The following is a 20,468-nucleotide window of genomic DNA, read 5'->3' on the forward strand; positions in this document are numbered from 1 at the left end:
TGGGATGTGGGGTATGGGGTGTTATGGGATATGGGGTATGGAACATGGGATGTGACATGGCGTATATTATGTGATATTGGGTATGGGGTATAGTGTTATGGGTTATGCAATTTAGGATATTATGGGATGTGGGGGTCACACATTGGATCCCCACCACCACAACTTCCCACCACTCTTTTGAGCAAAAACCACTTTATTTGGTCAACCAGGTCCCACCAGCCAATGGGAGCGCAGGGGTGGAGCTTCAGCCACATCCAGAGGCCAATGGGAGCACAGGAGGCAGAGCTTCGGTCCCAAAGGGGGTGTGGCCTACCCGGTTGCCACGGTGACTGCGACGATGACGGCGACGATGACGCCAGTGATGACCACGCACCCGGCCACCAGCAGCTTCTTCTATTGGAGGATGGGGGGGTCACATGGGATTGGGGGGGAGGGGCGGGGGGGGCTAAGGGGCGGGGCCTGACCTTTCGTGCCGCCTGCTGGCTCCGTGTCGCTGCCTCCAAGTGCCGGGTGCCCTTGTCCAGGCGGGAGCCGGAGTCCTGGATGTGGTGCTCGATGCGGTCCAGCAGCTCCCCCTGCGCCATAGGGACCAGTATGGACCGGGACGGACCAGTACAGAGCAGTATGGACCGGTACGGACCAGTACAGAGCAGTATGGACTGGTACGGACCAGTACAGAGCAGTACGGACCGGTACGGACCAGTACAGAGCAGTATGGACCGGTACGGACCAGTACAGAGCAGTATGGACAGGTACGGACCAGTACAGAGCAGTATGGACCGGGACGGACCAGTACAGAGCAGTATGGACAGGTACGGACCAGTACAGAGCAGTACGGACCGGTACGGACCAGTACAGAGCAGTATGGACCGGTACGGACCAGTACAGAGCAGTATGGACCGGTACGGACCAGTACAGAGCAGTATGGACCGGTACGGACCAGTACAGAGCAGTATGGACAGGTATGAACCAGTATAATCCAGTCATAAATCAGTACAATGCAGTAATAACCCAGTATGGTGTAATATGGACCAGTGATAAGCCAGTATAATGCAGTAATAAACCAATATGGACCAACACAGAGCAGCAGTAAGGCACTACGGTCCAATGCGGACCGGCATACAGCAGCAATAAGCAGCATGGACCTATACAGAGCAGTGTAATGCAGTAGTAAACCAGTATAAGCCAGTATGGGTCCATATGGACCAGTAACAAATCCATAGGAACCAATCCAGACCAGTATAACCCAGCATGCCCTGACCACCCCCACTGCCCCCACTGCTCCCATTGCCCCACCTGCTGCTCCAGGCTGGTGCCCAGCACGGTGAAGAGCTCCCCCAGGTCCCGGAGGCCCCGCTCCAGGCGCTGCAGCTCCCGGTGCCGCAGCCCCACCTCCTGCAGCGCCCGCGACGCGCCCGGAACCTGCACCCACGGGTGCGACTGATCACCATTGGCACCCATTGACTGCCATTGGCACCCACTGATCACCACTAGCACCCACTGACTGCCATTGGCACCCACTGATCACCATTGGCACCCACTGACTGCCATTGGCACCCACTGATCACCATTGGCACCCATTGACTGCCATTGGCACCCACTGATCACCATTGGCACCCATTGACTGCCATTGGCACCCACTGATCACCATTGGCACCCATTGACTGCCATTGGCACCCACTGATCACCATTGGCACCCATTGACTGCCATTGGCACCCACTGATCACCATTGGCACCCATTGACTGCCATTGGCACCCACTGATCACCATTGGCACCCATTGACTGCCATTGGCACCCACTGATCACCATTGGCACCCATTGACTGCCATTGGCACCCACTGATCACCATTGGCACCCATTGACTGCCATTGGCACCCACTGATCACCATTGGCACCCACTGACTGCCATTGGCACCCACTGATCACCATTGGCACCCACTGATCACCATTGGCACCCACTGATCACCACTGGCACCCACTGATCACCATTGGCACCCACTGACTGCCATTGGCACCCACTGATCACCATTGGCACCCACTGATCACCATTGGCACCCATTGACTGCCATTGGCACCCACTGATCACCATTGGCACCCATTGACTGCCATTGGCACCCACTGATCACCATTGGCACCCATTGACTGCCATTGGCACCCACTGATCACCATTGGCACCCACTGATCACCATTGGCACCCATTGATCACCACTGGCACCCACTGATCACCATTGGCACCCACTGACTGCCATTGGCACCCACTGATCACCATTGGCACCCACTGATCACCATTGGCACCCATTGATCACCACTGGCACCCACTGATCACCATTGGCACCCACTGATCACCATTGGCACCCATTGATCACCACTGACACCCAGTGACCGCCACCATGGCACCCATTGACTGCCATTGGCACCCACTGATCACCATTGGCACCCATTGACTGCCATTGGCACCCACTGATCACCACTGGCACCCATTGATCACCACTGGCACCCATTGACCGCCACCATGGCCCCCCACTGATCACCACTGACACCCAGTGACCGCCACCATGGCACCCATGGGTGCCGCCTCACGTTGCTGATGAAGATCTCGCTATGCCCCGACTCCAGGATCTGCTCCAGCTCCTCCTCTGTGACCGGGGCGCTGCCGGCTGCATCCCAGTGGATCCCAGTGCATCCCAGTGCCATCCCAGTCCATCCCAATGCATCCCAGTGCACCCCCGTGCCATCCCAGTCCATCCCAATGCATCCCATTGCCCTCCCAGTCCATCCCAATGCATCCCAGTGCCCTCCCAGTCCATCCCAATGCATCCCAGTCCCCTCCCAGTCCATCCCAATCCATCCCAGTCCCCTCCCAGTCCATCCCAGTCCATCCCAGTCCCCTCCCATTCCATCCCAGTCCCCTCCCATTCCATCCCAGTCCATCCCAGTCCCCTCCCAGTCCATCCCAGTCCATCCCAGTCCCCTCCCAGTCCATCCCAGTCCATCCCAGTCCCCTCCCATTCCATCCCAGTCCCCTCCCATTCCATCCCATTCCATCCCATTCCATCCCAGTCCCCTCCCATTCCATCCCATTCCATCCCAGTCCCCTCCCAGTCCATCCCAGTCCATCCCAGTCCCCTCCTATTCCATCCCAGTCCCCTCCCAGTCCATCCCAGTCCATCCCAGTCCCCTCCCAGTCCATCCCAGTGCCCTCCCTGTCCATCCCATTCCATCCCAGTCCATCCCAGTCCCCTCCCAGTCCATCCCAGTCCATCCCAGTCCCCTCCTATTCCATCCCAGTCCATCCCAGTCCATCCCAGTCCCCTCCCAGTCCATCCCAGTCCCCTCCCATTCCATCCCAGTCCATCCCAGTCCCCTCCCATTCCCAGTCCCCTCCCATTCCATCCCAGTCCCCTCCCAGTCCATCCCAGTCCATCCCAGTCCCCTCCCATTCCATCCCAGTCCATCCCAGTCCATCCCAGTCCATCCCAGTCCCCTCCTATTCCATCCCAGTCCATCCCAGTCCATCCCAGTCCATCCCAGTGCCCTCCCTGTCCCATCCCGTTCCCATTCCCGCTCTCACCCACGTGCAGCTGGCGCTGAACCCTCTCGAGGCGCCGCTGCCGGAACCGGGCCTGAGCCGCGTGGCAGCGCCCGGTGAGCGCCAGGAACTGCTGAGTCAGCGCCGCATGCTGGGGGGGGGGGGGGGGAACCCCCAAAACAGCTCATGGGGACCCCAAAACCCATCGGGGACCCCGAAAACAGAGTCGGGGAGCCCAAAAACACCTTTGGGACCCCAAAAATGCCTCTGGGGACCCCAAAACACCTTTGGGACCCCAAAAACGCCTCTGTGGACCCCAAAAACACCTTTGGGACCCCAAAAACGCCTCTGGGGACCCAACCCCCCCCTTACCTGGGTGCGCTTCACCCGGGCCCTGATGCTGTTCCTGTGCTCGCCCTCCTCCTCCTCCTTCGCTGGCTCCAGCGCTGTGGGGGCACCCCAAAGATATGGGGTGCTATGGGGTGTCTATGGGGCACTATGGGGTGTCCATGGGGTGCTATGAAGCACTATGGGATGTCTATGGTGCGCTATGGGGAGTCTATGGAGCACTATGGGGGGTCAATGGGGTGCTATGGGGTGTCTATAGAGCACTACGGGGTGTCTATGGAGTGCTATGGGGTGTCTATGGGGTGCTATGGGGTGCTATGGAGTGTCTATACGGCACTGTGGGGTGTCTATGGGGTGCTATGGGGCATCTATGGAGTGCTATGGGGAGTCTATGGGGTGCTATGAGGTGTCTATAGAGCACTATGGCGTGTCTACGGGGCGCTGTGTGGTGTCTATGGGACACTATGGGGTGTCTATGGGGCACTGTGGGGTGTCTATGGGGCGCTATGGGGTGTCTATGGAGTCCTATGGGGAGTCTATGGGGTGTCTATGGAGTGCCATGGGGAGTCTATGGGGTTCTATGGGGTGTCTATAGAGCACTATGGGGTGTCTATGGGGCGCTGTGTGGTGTCTATGGGGCACTATGGGGTGTCTATGGAGTGCTATGGGGAGTCTATGGGGTGCTATGGTGTGTCTATGGGGTGCCATGGGGAGTCTATGGGGTGCTATGGGGTGTCTATAGAGCACTATGGGGTGTCTATCGGGTGTCTATGGTGCACTGTGGGGTGTCTATGGGGTGCTATGGGGTGTCTATGGGGCGCTGTGGGTCCCACCTTGCAGCCGGGAGCGGATCTCCTGCGTCAGTTCCTGGATCTCATCCCGGTGGAGCTGCAGATCCCGCTGCTGCCCTGGGGGGAGAGACCACAGTGGGAGCCCCCAGACCCCTATAGACCCCTATACTCCCACATAACCCCCTATAACCTCCCTATAGGCCCCCATAACCACCTTATATCCTCCCTATAGCTCCCTATATTGCCACTATACCCCACTATAACCATTCTACATCCCCCCATAACCACGTATAGCTCCCCATAACCCTCCCATAGCCCTCCCTAACTGTGCTATAGCACCCCATACCCCCATAATCCCACAATACCCCCTATAATCCACCTATAGGCCCCCTCAACACCACCTAGTCCCCCATAGCCCCCTTATAGCCACCCATAACCCTGCTATAGCCCCCCCATAGCCCCCCCATAACCCTCCACAACCCCATTCCCCCACAACCCCCTTTTATCCTCCCTATAGCTCATGATAGACCCCCATATCCCTGCTATAGACCTCCTATAGCCCACTATAGACCCCTACAGCACCCCTAAAGCTCCCCTATAGCCTACTATAGACCCCTATAGCCCACTATAGAAACCTATAGCCCCCCTATAGACCACTATAGATGCCTATAGGCCCCTTTGGCCCACTACAGACCCCTATAGCACCCTTATAGCCCCCTAGCCCCCCTATAGCTCCCTATAGCCCCCTTATAGCCCCCTATAGACACCTATAGCCCCCTGCAGCCCCACTCTAGCCCCCTCTAGCCCCCTCTAGCCCACTATAGACCCCTATAGCCCCCTACAGCCTCTCTATAGCCCCCCCATGGCCCACTGTAGACCCCCATAGCCCCCTATAGCCCCTCTATAGCCCCCTATAGCCCCATACACACCCTCGGGGGGCAGGGGGCTGCCCAGCACCGCCTCCTGCAGCAGCTCCAGCGCCTCCAGCTTCAGCTCCAGCGCCCGCAGCGCCGCCCGCACCCGCCCCGCCTGCAACACGCCAAGGACACGGTAAGGGCGTGTAAATGGCGTGTAAATGGCGTGTAAATGGCGTGTCAAGGGGGCACTCACCTGCAGGAGTGGGTTCAGCCTCATTAAAGCCACTTTGGCCCCATCGTCGGCCTCCTCGTCCTCCTCCGAGCTGCTGCCGTAGGCCTGTGGGTGACATACAGGGGTCTGTAGGGGTCTGTGAGGGGTCTATAGGGGTCTGTAAGGGGTCTATAGGGGTCTATAAGGGGTCTGTAAGGGGTCTATAAGAGGTCTATAGGGGTCTGTAAGGGGTCTACAGGGGTCTGTAAGGGATCTATAGAGGTCTGTAAGGGCTCTATATGGGTCAATGGGTCTGTAGGGGTCTATAAGGGGTCTGTAAGGAGTCTGTAGAGGTCTATAAGGGGTCTATAGGGGTCTGTAAGGGATCTATAGAGGTCTGTAAGGGTTCTATATGGGTCAATGGGTCTGTAGGGGTCTATAAGGGGTCTGTAAGGAGTCTGTAGGGGTCTATAAGGGGTCTAGGGGTCTGTAAGGGGTCTATAAGGGTCTGTAAGGGGTCTGTAGGGGTCTTTAAGGGGTCTGTAGGGGTCTGTAAGGGGTCTATAGGGGTCTGTAAGGGGTCTGTAGGGGTCTATAAGGGGTCTATAGGGTTCTGTAAGGGGTCTATAGGGGTCTGTAAAGGGTCTATAGGGGTCTGTAGGGGTCTATAAGGGGTCTGTAGGGCTCTGTAAGGAGTCTGTAAGGGGTCTGTAAGGGGTCTGTAGGGGTCTGTAAGGGGGCTATAGGGGTCTGTAAGGGGTCTGTAGGGGTCTATAAGGGGTCTATAGGGTTCTGTAAGGGGTCTATAGGGGTCTGTAAGGGGGCTATAGGGGTCTGTAAGGGGTCTATAGGGGTCAATGGGTGTGTACTGCAGTCTATAAGGTCACATAAGGGGCCATATTGCGGTCCATGGGTCCATATAGGGGTCCATAGGGCCATATGGGGCTCAATGGGGCCATATGGGGGTCCATGGGGCCATATGAGGGTCAATGGGGCCATATGGGGGTCCTTGGGGAAATAGTGGGGTCCATCCGGGGGTCCACTGGGCTACAGGGGGGTCCATGGCTCCATATTGGGGTCAGTGGGGCCATATGGGGGTCCATGGCTCCATATTGGGGTCAATGGGGCCATATGGGGGTCCATGGGGACATAGTGGGGTCAGTGGGGCCATATGGGGGTCCATGGGGACATAGTGGGGTCAATGGGGCCATATGGGGGTCCATGGGGACATAGTGGGGTCAGTGGGGCCATATGGGGGTCCATGGCTCCATATTGGGGTCAGTGGGGCCATATGGGGGTCCATGGGGACATAGTGGGGTGCATGGGGCTACATGGGTGTCCATGGGGCCACAGTGGAGTCAGTGTGTCCGTACTGGGGTCCTTGAGCCCCATTTTGGGTCCACTTTGGGTCCTTTCGGGGTCGCTCCCCCCCTACCTGGCGGAGCTCCCGCGTCCGGTCCCGCATGGCGGCGCCCTTCCTCCGCCGGCCGGATGCGGAAGTGCCGGCAGCCGCTCTGCGCCTGCGCCGGCGCCTTGGAGGCGGAAGTGGGGGAGGACGCTCTGGCCCTGGAGGTCGCCGAACCATAGAGAGGAGCAGGGCGAAGGTCCTCCAAAGGGGGGGGGGCGGGTCCGGGAGCAATAGGGACCAGGATACGGGATGTGGGATCCCCAAAACGGGATCTGGGATCCAAAAATGGGATCTGGGACCCCAGAAATGGGATCTCGGACCCCAAAAATGGGATCTGGGACCCAAAAGTGGGATGTGGGATCCCAAATTGGGATCTGGGAGCCAAAAAAATGGGATCTGGGACTCCAAAAATGGGATCTGGGACCCCAGAAATGGGATCTCGGACCCAAAAAATGGGATCTGGGACCCAAAAGTGGGATGTGGGATCCCAAATTGGGATCTGGGAGCCAAAAAAATGGGATCTGGGAGCCCCAAAATGGGATCTGGGACCCCAGAAATGGGATGTGGGACCCAAAAAATGGGATCTGGGACCCAAAAGTGGGATGTGGGATCCCAAAATGGGATCTGGGAGCCAAAAAAATGGGATCTGGGACTCCAAAAATGGGATCTGGGAGCCAAAAAATGGGGTCTGGGACCCCAGAAATGGGATCTGGGACCCAAAAAATGGGATCCGGGAGCCAAAAATGGGATCTGGGAGCCAAAAATGAGATCTGGGAACCCCAAAATGGGATCTGGGAGCCAAAAAATGGGGTCTGGGACCCCAGAATGGGACCTGGGAGCCAAAAATGGGATGTGGGACCCAAAAAATGGAACCTGGGAGCCAAAAAATGGGGTCTGGGACCCCAGAATGGGACCTGGGAGCCAAAAATGGGATGTGGGACTCCCGAAATAGGATGTGAGACCCAAAAAATGGAATGTGGGACCCACAGATGGGATCTGGGACGCCCAAAATGGGATCTGGGATCACAATATGGGATGTGAGCCCCCAGAAATGGGATCTGGGACCCCAATAACGGGCTCTGGCATCACGCTATGGGGCTATATTGGGCTCTGGGGCCCCCTTTCCCCTGCTCCCATTGGTCCATCCCCCCCAAGGCCCCGCCCCCTTCTCCGCAGCCCCCCTCCCCCCCCCAGCCTCAGCCGCAGCCGCAGCCCCTCCCCCACCTCCCCCTTCCCCCCCCCCCAGCAGCACGCGCAGCGTCCGGCCCCTCCCCCCTCCCCCCCAACCCCCCCCCCCAACCCCCCCCCTCGCCATGAAGGACCGGACCCAGGAGCTCCGCAGCGTGAGAGGGGGACGGGGGGGGCTATGGGGGACATAGGGGCTGTAGGGGGCTATGGGGCTATGGGGGATATAGGGGGCTGTGGGGGGTATAGGGGGCTATAAGGGGCTATGGGGGATATAGGAGACTGTGGGGCTATGGGGGCTATAGGGGACTATGAGGTTATGGGTGATATAGGGGCTGTGGGGGGTATAGGGGGCTATGGGGCTATGGGGGATATAGGGGGCTATGGGGGCTATAGGGGGCTAGGGGGCTATAGGGGATATAAGGGGCTATGGGGGATATAGGAGACTGTGGGGAGTATAGGGGGCTATGGAGGCTATAGGGGGCTATGGGTGATGTAGGGGGCTGTGGGGCTATGGGGGCTATAGGGGGCTATGGGTGATATAGGGGGTTGTGGGGGGTATAGGGGGCTATGGGGGCTATAGGGGCTATGGGGCTATGGGGGACTATGGGGCTATGGGGGACTATGGGGCTATGGGGATATAGGGGGCTGTGGGGGTATAGGGGGCTATGAGGGATATAGGGGCTATGGGGGATATAGGGGGCTATGGGGAGAACAGAGGGTATAGGGCACTAGGGGGGTATAGGGGATATAGGGGACTATGGGATTCTACGGGGGATATAGAGGGAATAGGGGGCTATGGGATGCTGTGGGGCTATGGGGGATATAGAGGTTATAGGAGGGTATGGGGCTTTGGGGGAATATAGGGGGTATAAGAGGTATAGGAGTCTATGGGGGACATACGAGGTATTGGTAGCTATGGGGCTAGGGGTCTAGGGGAGATATAGAGGGTATAGGGGGCTATGGTGCTGTGGGGGATAGAGAGGGTTATGGGGCTATTGAGGGGAAATAAGGATTATGGGGTATATGGGGTTTTATGTGGGGATATAGGGAGCTATGGGATGCTGTGGGGGTTATGGGGGCATATAGAGTGCTGTATGGGATCCTGGGGGGTGCTATCGGGGCTGTGGGTGCAATGGGGACTGGGGGTTTGCAGTGGGTGCTGTGTGATGCTGTGGGCTACTGTGGGGGCTATGTGGTCCTATAGGCGCTATGGGAGGATATGGGGTGCTATGGAGGCTATGGGGTGCTATGGGATGCTATGGGTGCAATGAGGACTGGGGGGCTGCAGTGGATGCAGTGGGGTGCTGTGGGGTGCTATGGGGTGCTGTAGGGCTATAAGGATGCTATGGGATGCTTTGCGTGCTATGGGGTGCCATGGGTTGTTCTGGGTGCTATACGGTGCTTTGGGATGCTGGAGGGATATGGGGATGCTATGCGGGCTATAGGTGCCATAGGATGCTGTGTGTGCTATGGGGTGCAATGGGATGCTGGGGGCTGTAATGGGTGCTGTGGGGTGCTATGGGGGCTATAGGATGTATGGGGTGCTGCAGGCTGCTGTGGGCTTCTGTGGGAGCTATGGGGTGCAATGAGGGTTACAGGGTGCTATAGGGTGCTACGGCAGTTATGGGTTGCAGTGGGGGCTATGGGGGGCTATGGGGTGCTACAGGCTGCCATAGGGTGCGCTGGGGGTCATTGGCTGTAATGGGATGCTGGGGTCTGCAGTGGGTGCAGTGGGGTGCTGTGGGGGGCTGGCTTTATGCAAATGATTCCTGGCGGGAGCCAATGGCATGAGGGGGGGCAGTGGTGCAGGGGTGGGGCTATGCAAATGAGCCGGAGCCACGCAGCCAATCAGGTGAGGGAGGATCAGGCCATGCGGATGACTCACCCCCCCCAAGCCCGCAGCCAATCACAGCGCTGCGCTCTAGGGCAGGCAGCCAATAGCTTTCAATGTATGCAAATGAGCCTGGATGCGGGGGGGAGACAGCCAATGGGGCATCAATGAGGGTGGGAGGGGTGTGGTCAGCGCTGGCCACGCCCCCCTGATGCAGAGAGCGCCCCCTGCAGGCGAAGGACAGCGACGATGAGGACGAGGTCGTCCACGTGGACCGAGACCACTTCATGGACGAGTTCTTTGAGCAGGTGTGGGGCTGCCCCATAGCGACCCATAGGGACCACAGAGACCCCATAGAGACCTATAGGGACCCACAGAGACCCCATAGCAATCCATAGGGACACACGGGGGCATATAGAGACCCTACAGAGATCCTATAGTGACCCATAGAGACACATAGGGACACACAGAGACCCCACAGAAACCCTATAGAGACCCCGTAGTGACACATACAGACACACAGGGACCTATAGAGATGCATAGAGACCCTATAGCGACCCATAGGGACACATAGAAACCCTATAAAGACCCCATAGAGACCCACAGTGTCACACAGAGATCCATAAACACCCATAGAGATCCATAGTGCCTTACAGAGCCCTATAGCACCCCACTGTGACACCCACAATTGCCCCATAGTTCCCTAAAGCACCCTAGATAGTCCTGCAACAGTATATAGACATCCCATAGCACCTTATGTCACCCAAAGACAACCCCTACAGCAGTCATAGAGCCCCTACAGCACCCATAGAGACATCCCCATACCCCATATCCCTGCCCCAGACCCCATATCCCTGCCCCATACCCCATATCCCTGCCCCATATCCCATGTCTCACAGGTGGAGGAGATCCGGGGCTGCATCGAGAAGCTCTCGGAGGACGTGGAGCAGGTGAAGAAGCAGCACAGCGCCATCCTGGCCGCCCCCAACCCTGATGAGAGTGAGCGGGACATGGGGGGCAATGGGGGGATATGGGGCAATGGTGGGGTCCGGGGCCATGGGGGTAATGGGGGCAATGGGGACATCCATGGGGAGTGATGGGATGGAGGGACACCAGGTGCATCTAGAGACCCATAGAGACCCATAGAGACCCTAGAGACCCTAGAAACCCATAGAGACCCTGTACCTGTGTTCCCCCAGAGACGAAGCAGGAGCTCGAGGACCTCACGGCCGACATCAAGAAGACGGCGAACAAAGTGCGCTCCAAGTTGAAAGGTAACGTCTTGGGTTGACCCCCTTGGGTTGAGCTCCTTGGGTTGACCCCCTTGGGTTGGCCTCCTTGGGTTGAGCTCCTTGGGTTGACCCCCCTGGGTTGAGCTCCTTGGGTTGACCCCCTTGGGTTGACCCCCTTGGGTTGGCCCCCTTGGGTTGCGTGATGGAGGTCCACCATGCATGGAAGCTATATGTGATGGAGAACCACCATGCATGGAGCCCATATATGACGGAGAACCCCCAATAACCACGACTGGAGGCACCCATAAGCCAGAAGCTCCACCACAAAGCCCCCCATTGCTCACCCCTTTGTACCCCACAGCCATTGAGCAGAGCATTGAGCAGGAGGAAGGTCTCAACCGCTCCTCGGCCGACCTCCGCATCCGCAAGACCCAGGTACCCCCTTCCCCTTCCCGTTGCCCTTCTCCTGCTCTTGGTGGCCACCTCCATCCACACGTGTCCTCCATCCACACGTGTCCTCTATCCACACGTGTCCTCCTGCTGCCCCCCCCCCAGCACTCCACCTTGTCCCGCAAGTTCGTGGAGGTGATGACCGAGTACAACGCCACCCAGTCCAAGTACCGCGACCGCTGCAAGGACCGCATCCAGCGCCAGCTCGAGATCAGTAGGTCCCACTCTATGGGGGGGGGATGGGGGGAGCATGGACAGCAGCCACCATGGCGTGGGATGGGGGGGACCAAAGAGATTCCCATCACCCAACCGTCACCTCTTGTGCCCACAGCCGGCCGCACCACCACCAATGAGGAGCTGGAGGACATGCTGGAGAGCGGGAAGTTGGCCATCTTCACCGATGACGTAGGTTGGGGACGCTATGGGGCAGCTCGAAGCCATCAAGGGGTCCTTGGGGCACATAGAAGCCACCAGGAGACCCATGGGCAGGGCTGGAGGCTGAGGAGCCCCATGGGATGCCCTCGCTGTCTCTGTGCAGATCAAGATGGACTCGCAGATGACCAAACAGGCCCTGAACGAGATCGAGACGCGACACAACGAGATCATCAAGCTGGAAACCAGCATCCGGGAGCTGCACGATATGTTTGTGGACATGGCCATGCTGGTGGAGAGCCAGGTATGGTTGAACCCCCCTTAGATCCATATGGACACAACCCAAAGCCGCTGAGACCGTAAGAATTCCCCTTAGACCCATCTAGACCCCATCCAAAGCCACTGAGACCACCTAGAACCAGCCTTAGACCCATCTAGACCCCATCTGAAGCCATGGGGACCACCAGGAACTCCCCTTGTACCCATCCCAAGTCTCAAGGGCCGGTTCCTCCTCCCCAAGGGCGAGATGATCGACCGCATCGAGTACAACGTGGAGCACTCGGTGGACTACGTGGAACGGGCCGTGTCAGACACCAAGAAAGCTGTCAAGTACCAGAGCAAGGCCCGAAGGGTGAGAGCTTGGGGCCCTCAGGTGGCCACTGGGGACACTGGGGTGGACACTGGGGGTGTCCCCATAACCTTCTCCTTCTCTCCTGTCTCCTCGAGTAGAAGAAGATCATGATCATCATCTGCTGCGTGGTGCTGGGGGTGGTCTTGGCCTCTTCCATTGGGGGCACCTTGGGCTTGTAGGGCCCCCATGAACCCCCCCTCCATCATCTCCTCCATCTCCTCCTCCATTCATGAGACTTAATGAAGAGACAGTGATTCCTGGAGCCAACCAATCGCAGCGGTTCCTTGGGCTCCGCCCATCCAATCATGGCGTCCATTGGCTGTTTGGCTCCTCCCCTTCGCTCCTTGGCTCCACCCCCTTGCCATGAGCCTCCATCCATGCGCTTGGGGGGAAGGGGGACGCACACTCGGGGGACAGGAGGTGGCCTCAAGGTGGGGGTAGAGGGGTCAATGGGGGTGATGCCCAAGGAGGGTCATGGGCTGGGTTGACCATAGGGAAGGACCACGGGGTGGGCTGACCATAGGGAGAAGTCTTCAGTTGACCACAGGGAGAGGTCTTGGGTTGGGTTGACCATAGGGAAGGGCCATGGGTTGGGTTGAGCATAGGGAAGGGCCATGGGGCAGGTTCACCCAATAGGGGGTCCCAGAGTGGGGGTTATGGGTCGGGTTGACCTTAAGGGATGGGTCGGGTTGGGTTGACCCATCTCATGGTCAATGGTGACGCCACCACCCATTGACCCAGCTGATGAGCACATATCCCAGCAGTTCACTAACCCATTGCCTGCCTGAGCAACCAGTTGGTGACCCAACTGACCCACCCATCGACCATCCAACCACCCATCGACCATCCAACAACCTCACTGAGCACCCAACCACTCATTGACCATCCAACCACCACTGACCATCCAACCACCCATTGATCATCCAACCACCCGTTGACCATCCAACCACCCGTTGATCATCCAACCACCCGTTGACCATCCAACCACCCATTGACCATGCAACCATGCAGTCAATGACCCAATGAACCCCTCAGTGACACAACCAATGACCCAAGGACATCATCACTCACCCAATGATATCATCAACGACCCAACAACCCCCTCAATGACCCAACCACTGACTCGATGACATCATCAATGACCCAACCAACCCAGTGACATCATGAATGACCCGATGACACCATCAATGACCCAGTGACCCCCTCAATGACCCAACCAACAACTCAGTGACATCAACGGCTCAATGACATCATCAATAACCCAACCAACAACCCAATCACATCATCAGTGACCCAACCAAGCCCTCAATGACGTCATCAATGACTCAATAACTCCTTCAATGACCCAACCAAGCACCCAATGACCGCATCAAGGACCCCTCTGTGTCCCCCTCAACCCATAGGTGCTCCCAGCCTCCCCGCGCTGCCCCCCCCGCTCTGTGTGTCCCTCGTGGTCTGTGATGTATTTGCTACAAAACCCATGTCACAAACGCAGTCGCCTCCGTCTCCTTCCTGCTCCGTGGGTTCCCATAGCTCCTATAGGGGCCCCTATAGCCCCACAAACTCCTGTAGACATCCTAAAGCCCCTAAAAGTCCATAGAGTCTCCCGCCAACCCATAGAGCCCATATAGCCCCATAGGGCTCCCTATAGCCCCTCTAGGTCGAGTCTCCCACTACTCTACATAGAGCCCGTATGACCCCCTGAAGCCCATATGGCCCCATAGGGCTCCCCATAGGTCCTCAAGGAGCCCAGATCCCATTGGACAAGGCAGGGGCTCGGTTTCCTTACAAATGTAATTGGTCGGAGTTAAAAGGGGGTGGGGCCAAAGGGGACGGAGCCAATGGGGTGTCCCCACCCCCCCTGGTTATGGGTCCGGGAGGTCGTCACTAAGGACCATGGGGGAGCCGAGCTGGAGGTCACGCTGGAGGCTCTCAAGGGCGGCGGGGCTGAGGCGATGAACCTCCAGCCAATCAGCGAGCAGCGAGGCTGAGAGTGGCGCTGAATCTCCTTGGCTGGGGGGCAAAGGGGGCGGGGCCTCAGTGCCGAGGCCGCCACCCCATTGGTCAGCTGGTGAATTCAAGTCAATCTCCTCTTACCTCTCCTTGGGGTCTCCGACCATGTCCAACGATTGGCTGAGGAACTCCTCCAGGTCGAAGCCCACCCCATAACCAGCGCCACTGCCCTTAGGAGTCACCGAGAAGACGGGGGGCAGCAGGTCCTCCACCTGTGGGGAGGGTGCAGTGATGACACACACGGAGTGGGTCAGCCCACCTGTACTGAGCAGCCATCAACCCAACCCAAACGAAGTCAACTCAACCCAACTCAACTCAACCCAACCCAACTCAACTCAACCCAACCCAATCCACACCAACCTAACTCAACTCAACCTAACTCAACCCAACTCAACCCAACCCAACCCAAACCAAACCAACCCAACGCAACTCAACCCAACTTAACCCAACACAACTCAACCCAATCCAATCCAAACCAACCCAACCCAACTCAACCCCACCCAACTCACCACAACTCAACCCCACCCAACCAAACTCAACCCAAGATGACTCCAGCAGCCCCACACCTGTGACTTGGAGAGCTGCTGTGTCACAGTAGCCACATCAGGGTCAGGCACCACAGCTCCAACAGCGGCTTCAGGCCACACCTCAGCCCCCGGCCAAGCCTCTGGGGGTGCCCCACAAGCTGGGGGGCAGAGAGGAGGTGGCGGCACTGGGGGTTGTGGGGCAGGGGGCGGCCGGGGGAGGGCTCCATCCCGCATCTTGGTCCAGCGTTCCAGGAGGTGCCGGTCGTCGTCAGTGAGGACCAGGCCTTGGAGCCCATCCCCACGGCCTTGGGGCTCGCGGCGTTCCCGCTCCCGCTGCTTCTTCTCCCGCTCCTTGGCCCGCTCCTGGCGCCGGCGCCGCTTCTCCTCCCGCTCCCGCTGCCGCTCGGCCGCCGTCACCGGGCGCCGGCCCTCTGGGGGCTCCGGTGCTGCGCAGGGGGGGTCTGGGATGGGGATAGGGATGGGGGGAAGTGGGGGGGGTCAGAGGGTAAGCTGAGCACAGGGAGATGGCAGCCAATAGCAGCCAACCCAACCCAACTAACACAATGCAACCAACCCAGCCCAACACAACCAACCCAACCCACCCAGCCAACCCAACCAACCCAGCCAACCCAACCAACCCAACCCAACCAGCCAACCCAACCAACCCAGCCAACCCAACCAACCCAGCCAACCCAACCAACCCAACCCAACCCACCCAACCCAACCAACCCAGCCAACCCAACCAAGACAACCCAGCCCAACCCAAGCCAACCAACTCATCCCACCCACTCACCTTTACTCTTGTTCCTCATGGCCGACTTGAGCAGCGCAGCCTTGAGGGCAGCTTTGGTGTCATCAGAGATGGCTCCATCCCTCTTTGGCGCTGCAGGGGCGCCAGGCTCCGCCTTCACCTGCAGCGGTGACTCCACTGGCCCATCAGGCCCAGGGCTCACCATGTCCACATCGGCACAAGGCCACGCGGGGCCATTGGGCGCTCCATTGGAGTCACCCACAGGACCACCACCATTGTTGACAGCTCCACCGACCCCATTGGTTGGCGCCAAGGAGATGTGGCGCCGGATCCCATCCCGGCGCGCGTGGAAGTCCTCAATCTCGGCCACGATGGCCGCCTTGATGTCCTCCTTGGTGAGTGCCCGGCGCTCGAAGGCGAAGTCAAAGGCCGGGACGCACTCGGGCTCGTCCTCAGGATCGTGATACTTGGCCAGGAACGGGTGCCTCAGCGCCTCCCCCACCCCAACCCTATCCCGTGGGTCAAACCTCAGCATCCTCCCCAACAGCGCCAAGGCCTCGGTGTCGGCATCGCCGAACAGGGACTCCCACGGCACGGCCGGGCGCGGGGGGAGGCTCTGGATGTACGCCCGCACCCGTTCGGCGCCGATGGCCCCCATCACGGCGGGCGGCGGCGTCCCCAGCACGGCCATGATGAGCTGGAGCTGATGGATGTAATTGCGGCCCGGGAAGAGCTGGCGCCTGCCGAGCATCTCGGCGAAGATGCAGCCCACGGACCACATGTCGATGGCGCGGGTGTAGCGGTGCAGGGACAGCAGCAGCTCCGGCGCCCGGTACCAGCGCGTGGCCACGTACTCGGTGAGGAAGGCCTTGGCATGGCGCGGGTCGGCGCCGAGCCCTCGGGCCATGCCGAAGTCGCCGATCTTGAGCTCGCAGTTCTCGTTGACCAAGAGGTTGCTGGGCTTGAGGTCCCGGTGCAGGACGTTGGCCGAGTGGATGTACTTGAGGCCGCGGAGGAGCTGGTAGAGGAAGTAGCGGACGTGTTCCAGGGTCAAGGGTTGGGAGGAGTGGATGATCTGGTGGAGGTCGGATTCCATCAGGTCCAGCACGACGTAGCTAAAGGGGGGGGGGGGGGGCAGGAGGGGTGGTGCCGTGGGTCAGCCTCACCCATAATAGGGTCTAGAAGGGGGTTGAGATGGTGCTACGGGGTCTTCAACCCAATGGGGCTCCATCCCATGGGTCCTCCTGACCCATAATAGAGTCTAGAAAGGGTCTGAGATGGTGCTATCGGGTCACCAACCCAATGGGGCTCCATCCCATGTCTTCTCCTGACCCATAATAGGGTCTAGAAAGGGTCTGAGATGGTGCTATGGGGTCACCAACCCAATGGGGCTCCATCCCATGTCTTCTCCTGACCCATAATAGGGTCTAGAAAGGGTCTGAGATGGTGCTATGGGGTCACCAACCCAATGTGGCTCCATCCCATGTCTCTTCCTGACCCGTAATAGGGTCTAGAAGGGGTTTGGGATGTCCCTATGGGGTCACCAACCCAATGGGACTCCATCCCATGTCTTCTCCTGACCCATAATAGGGTCTAGAAAGGGTCTGAGATGGTGCTATGGGGTCACCAACCCAATGGGGCTCCATCCCATGTCTTCTCCTGACCCATAATAGGGTCTAGAAAGGGTCTGAGATGGTGCTATGGGGTCACCAACCCAATGGGGCTCCATCCCATGTCTCCTCCTGACCCATAACAGGGTCTAGAAGGGGTTTGGCCTATCTCTATGGGGTCACCACCCCAATGGGGCTCCAACCCCCGAGTCCTCCTGCCCCACAGGAGGGTCCCTGGGGCTCGGGGCGGTGGCCGTGGGGGGACGCACACGGAGCGGAACTCGCCGTAGGGCACGGTGGGTTTCAGGATGTCCTTGATGCCGATGATGTTGTCGTGCTTGAAGTGCTTCAGGATCTTCAGCTCCCGCAGGGTCCGCTTGGCGTTGGTCACCACATCGAAGGCGTTCGGGATCTTCTTGATGGCCACTTGCTGGCCTGGCGGCCCATGGGTGGGCATCACCAATGGCACCCAATGGACCCCCCACCAATGGCACCCAATGGACCCCCCCCAATGGCACCCAATGGACCCCCCCCAATGGCACCCAATGGACCCCCACCAATAGCACCCAATGGCACCCAATAGCACCCAATGGAGCACCCCCAATGGCACCCAATGGACCCCCCCAATGGACCCCTGGAATGGCAACCAATGGACACGCCCAATGGCACCCAATGGCAGCCAAGAGCACCCAATGGCACCCAATTGCACCCAATGGAACCACCCCCCATGGCACCCAATGACACCCAACGGACCCCCCCACCAGTGGCACCCAATGGACCCCAATAGCACCCAATAGCACCTAATGGCACCCAGCGGCACCCGATGGCACTCAATGGCGCTCAATGGCACCCAACGGGCGCCCTCACCGGTGTCGCGGCGCCGTGCGGAGCTGACGACGCCATAGGCGCCGGTGCCGATGGTCTCGATGACGTCATACTCGTCCCCCACCTCGAAGGTGACATCGAGCGCCCGCGCATTGAGCAGGGCCAGGCCCCCCCCGGCCCCACAGCGCCCCCCAGGCTCGGCCTCCGCCATCTGCGACCCACACGTGTGGGGCAAAACGGGTCAGGGCCACACAGACGGGACCTCCATGGGCTCAGACCCATAGATATGGGCCCTACATGGGGCCTATGTGGACTCAGACCCATAGATATAGGGCCTACATGGGCTCAGACCAATTGATATAGGGCCTACATGGGCTCGAACCCATAGCTATGGGCCCTACATGAGCTCAGACCCATATATATGGGTCGTATATGGGCTCAGACCCATATAGATGTGAGCCACAAGGTCACAGACCCACATATATGGGGATCCGAGGGTCTGGGATTCACATATATGGGGCACACATGGACTTAGATCAACATATATGAGACCTACGTGGGCTCGGACCCCTACATATGGGGCATACATGGACTCAGACCCACCTATATAGGACCTACACGGCCTCAGACCCACATACATGGGAACCCAGAGGTTTGAGCCCCACATACCCCATGGACCCCCACAGCCGGGACCCCCACAGCCTCAGACCCACACATAAAGGCCCCACTTATCCGTTCCCTCCCCATCAATGGGTCTGAGCCCCACATCCCCAATCCCCGCACCCCCCCACCCCGTGCTCCCTCTGCCCCACAGACCCAGCCCCACACGACTCCCCCCATCCCTGCCCCATAGCGATGGGGCCGTTGCCATGGCAATGGGGGCACCGGGACCTCCGACTTCCCCCCCCCATCGGCACTCACCGCCCCTCTGCTCAATGGAGCCCGGAAATGGCGCGCCCGGCGCGGCCACGCCCCCTCCGCTGATATCACGGCCGGCGGCCAATGGGAGCGCAGGGTGGGAGGGGATGAATGGAGGGAGGGCGGTGACGTCACAGAGGGCGGGGTTTGGGCGCCAAAGAGGGCCTTAGGGGGTGAATGGGGACGGTCCGGACCCATAAGTGGGGTTAATGGGGGGGATGGGGGGGCCCGGACCCCCAAGTGCGCCCTATAGGTGGTGTTAGGGAGCAGCAATGGGTCTGGGACCCCCAAGTGCAATGGGGGGGCAATGGGGGGCACTATAGGGTAGTGGGGGGCAATAAGGGTGCAATGGGGGGGCAATAGAGGGTAATGGGGGGCAGTGGGGCACAATGGGGGGGCAATAGAGGGTAATGGGGGTATAATGGGGGGCAGTGGGGTACAATGGGGGGCAATAGAGGGTAATGGGGGGAAATGGGGGCAATAGAGAGCAATGGGGGGGGCAGTGGGGGGCAATAGAGAGCAATGGGGGGGCAATAGAGGGTAATTGGGGTATTATGGGGGGCAGTGGGGGTCAATGGGGGGGCAATAGAGAGCAATGGGGTATAATGGGGGGCAGTGGGGGTCAATGGGGGGCAAAGAGGGGCGTGGCCTCAATAAAAGGGCGGCACAGGCGCAGCTCTGATTGGTCGGTTTATTTCCCACGGACACACAGAGAGCGGGCCAATGGCAGCGCAGGGGGCGGGGTTAAGGCGCGCCGGGGGGCGGGGCCTGCTCGGGGCCGTGCCGCCATTGGTGCTTCCGCAGCCCCGCCCTGGCCCGGAAGCGCCGGGGGCACAGCGGGCAGGCGAAGGGGCCCGGCTCGGGGGCCGCCATCTTGGCATCCAGTATGGCGGCCGCCACGGTGGGGGCGGCCATGTTGGCGCCTGGTTGAACCCCAATGGGGGCGGCCATATTGGCCCCAGCACCAGGCGCCA

At 59.4% G+C, this 20,468-nt stretch overlaps 3 protein-coding genes across 4 annotated transcripts; 1 reads left to right on the plus strand and 2 right to left on the minus strand.

Annotated features, from left to right (window-relative positions):
- Window positions 1-278: 278 nt before the first annotated feature.
- On the minus strand, window positions 279-7,232 carry LOC134174040 (syntaxin-4-like). The gene is made up of 10 exons (XM_062638596.1): window positions 7,174-7,232; window positions 5,781-5,864; window positions 5,600-5,699; window positions 4,713-4,787; window positions 3,904-3,977; window positions 3,574-3,682; window positions 2,583-2,659; window positions 1,297-1,422; window positions 465-575; window positions 279-393 (listed from the first exon to the last, which is right to left on the minus strand). Exons 1-10 carry the CDS (start codon window positions 7,201-7,203, stop codon window positions 310-312), a joined length of 870 nt encoding a protein of 289 aa, XP_062494580.1. The 5' UTR covers window positions 7,204-7,232; the 3' UTR covers window positions 279-309.
- LOC134174039 (syntaxin-1B) lies at window positions 7,196-13,153 on the plus strand. 2 transcript variants are annotated; one of them, XM_062638594.1, is made up of 10 exons: window positions 7,196-7,342; window positions 10,399-10,473; window positions 11,065-11,164; window positions 11,365-11,439; window positions 11,759-11,832; window positions 11,953-12,061; window positions 12,179-12,252; window positions 12,386-12,523; window positions 12,740-12,850; window positions 12,949-13,153. In XM_062638594.1, exons 1-10 carry the CDS (start codon window positions 7,202-7,204, stop codon window positions 13,027-13,029), a joined length of 978 nt encoding a protein of 325 aa, XP_062494578.1. In that variant the 5' UTR covers window positions 7,196-7,201; the 3' UTR covers window positions 13,030-13,153. The 2 variants fall into 2 exon arrangements, with proteins under 2 accessions (XP_062494578.1, XP_062494579.1); XM_062638595.1 differs by lacking the exon at window positions 7,196-7,342 and adding an exon at window positions 8,445-8,489.
- A 1,475-nt stretch (window positions 13,154-14,628) lies between these two features.
- On the minus strand, window positions 14,629-19,601 carry MAPK7 (mitogen-activated protein kinase 7). The gene is made up of 7 exons (XM_062638597.1): window positions 19,498-19,601; window positions 18,619-18,787; window positions 18,021-18,186; window positions 16,184-17,256; window positions 15,430-15,851; window positions 14,948-15,075; window positions 14,629-14,863 (listed from the first exon to the last, which is right to left on the minus strand). The coding sequence occupies exons 2-7, from the start codon at window positions 18,785-18,787 to the stop codon at window positions 14,716-14,718; spliced, it is 2,106 nt and encodes a 701-aa protein (XP_062494581.1). The 5' UTR covers window positions 19,498-19,601; the 3' UTR covers window positions 14,629-14,715.
- Window positions 19,602-20,468: the final 867 nt, after the last annotated feature.

This window comes from Pezoporus occidentalis, unplaced genomic scaffold, assembly GCF_034315485.1.
Source record: "Pezoporus occidentalis ecotype Australia unplaced genomic scaffold, CSIRO_AGI_Poc_V1 ctg570, whole genome shotgun sequence".
NCBI classification, from domain to species: Eukaryota; Metazoa; Chordata; class Aves; order Psittaciformes; family Psittacidae; genus Pezoporus; species Pezoporus occidentalis.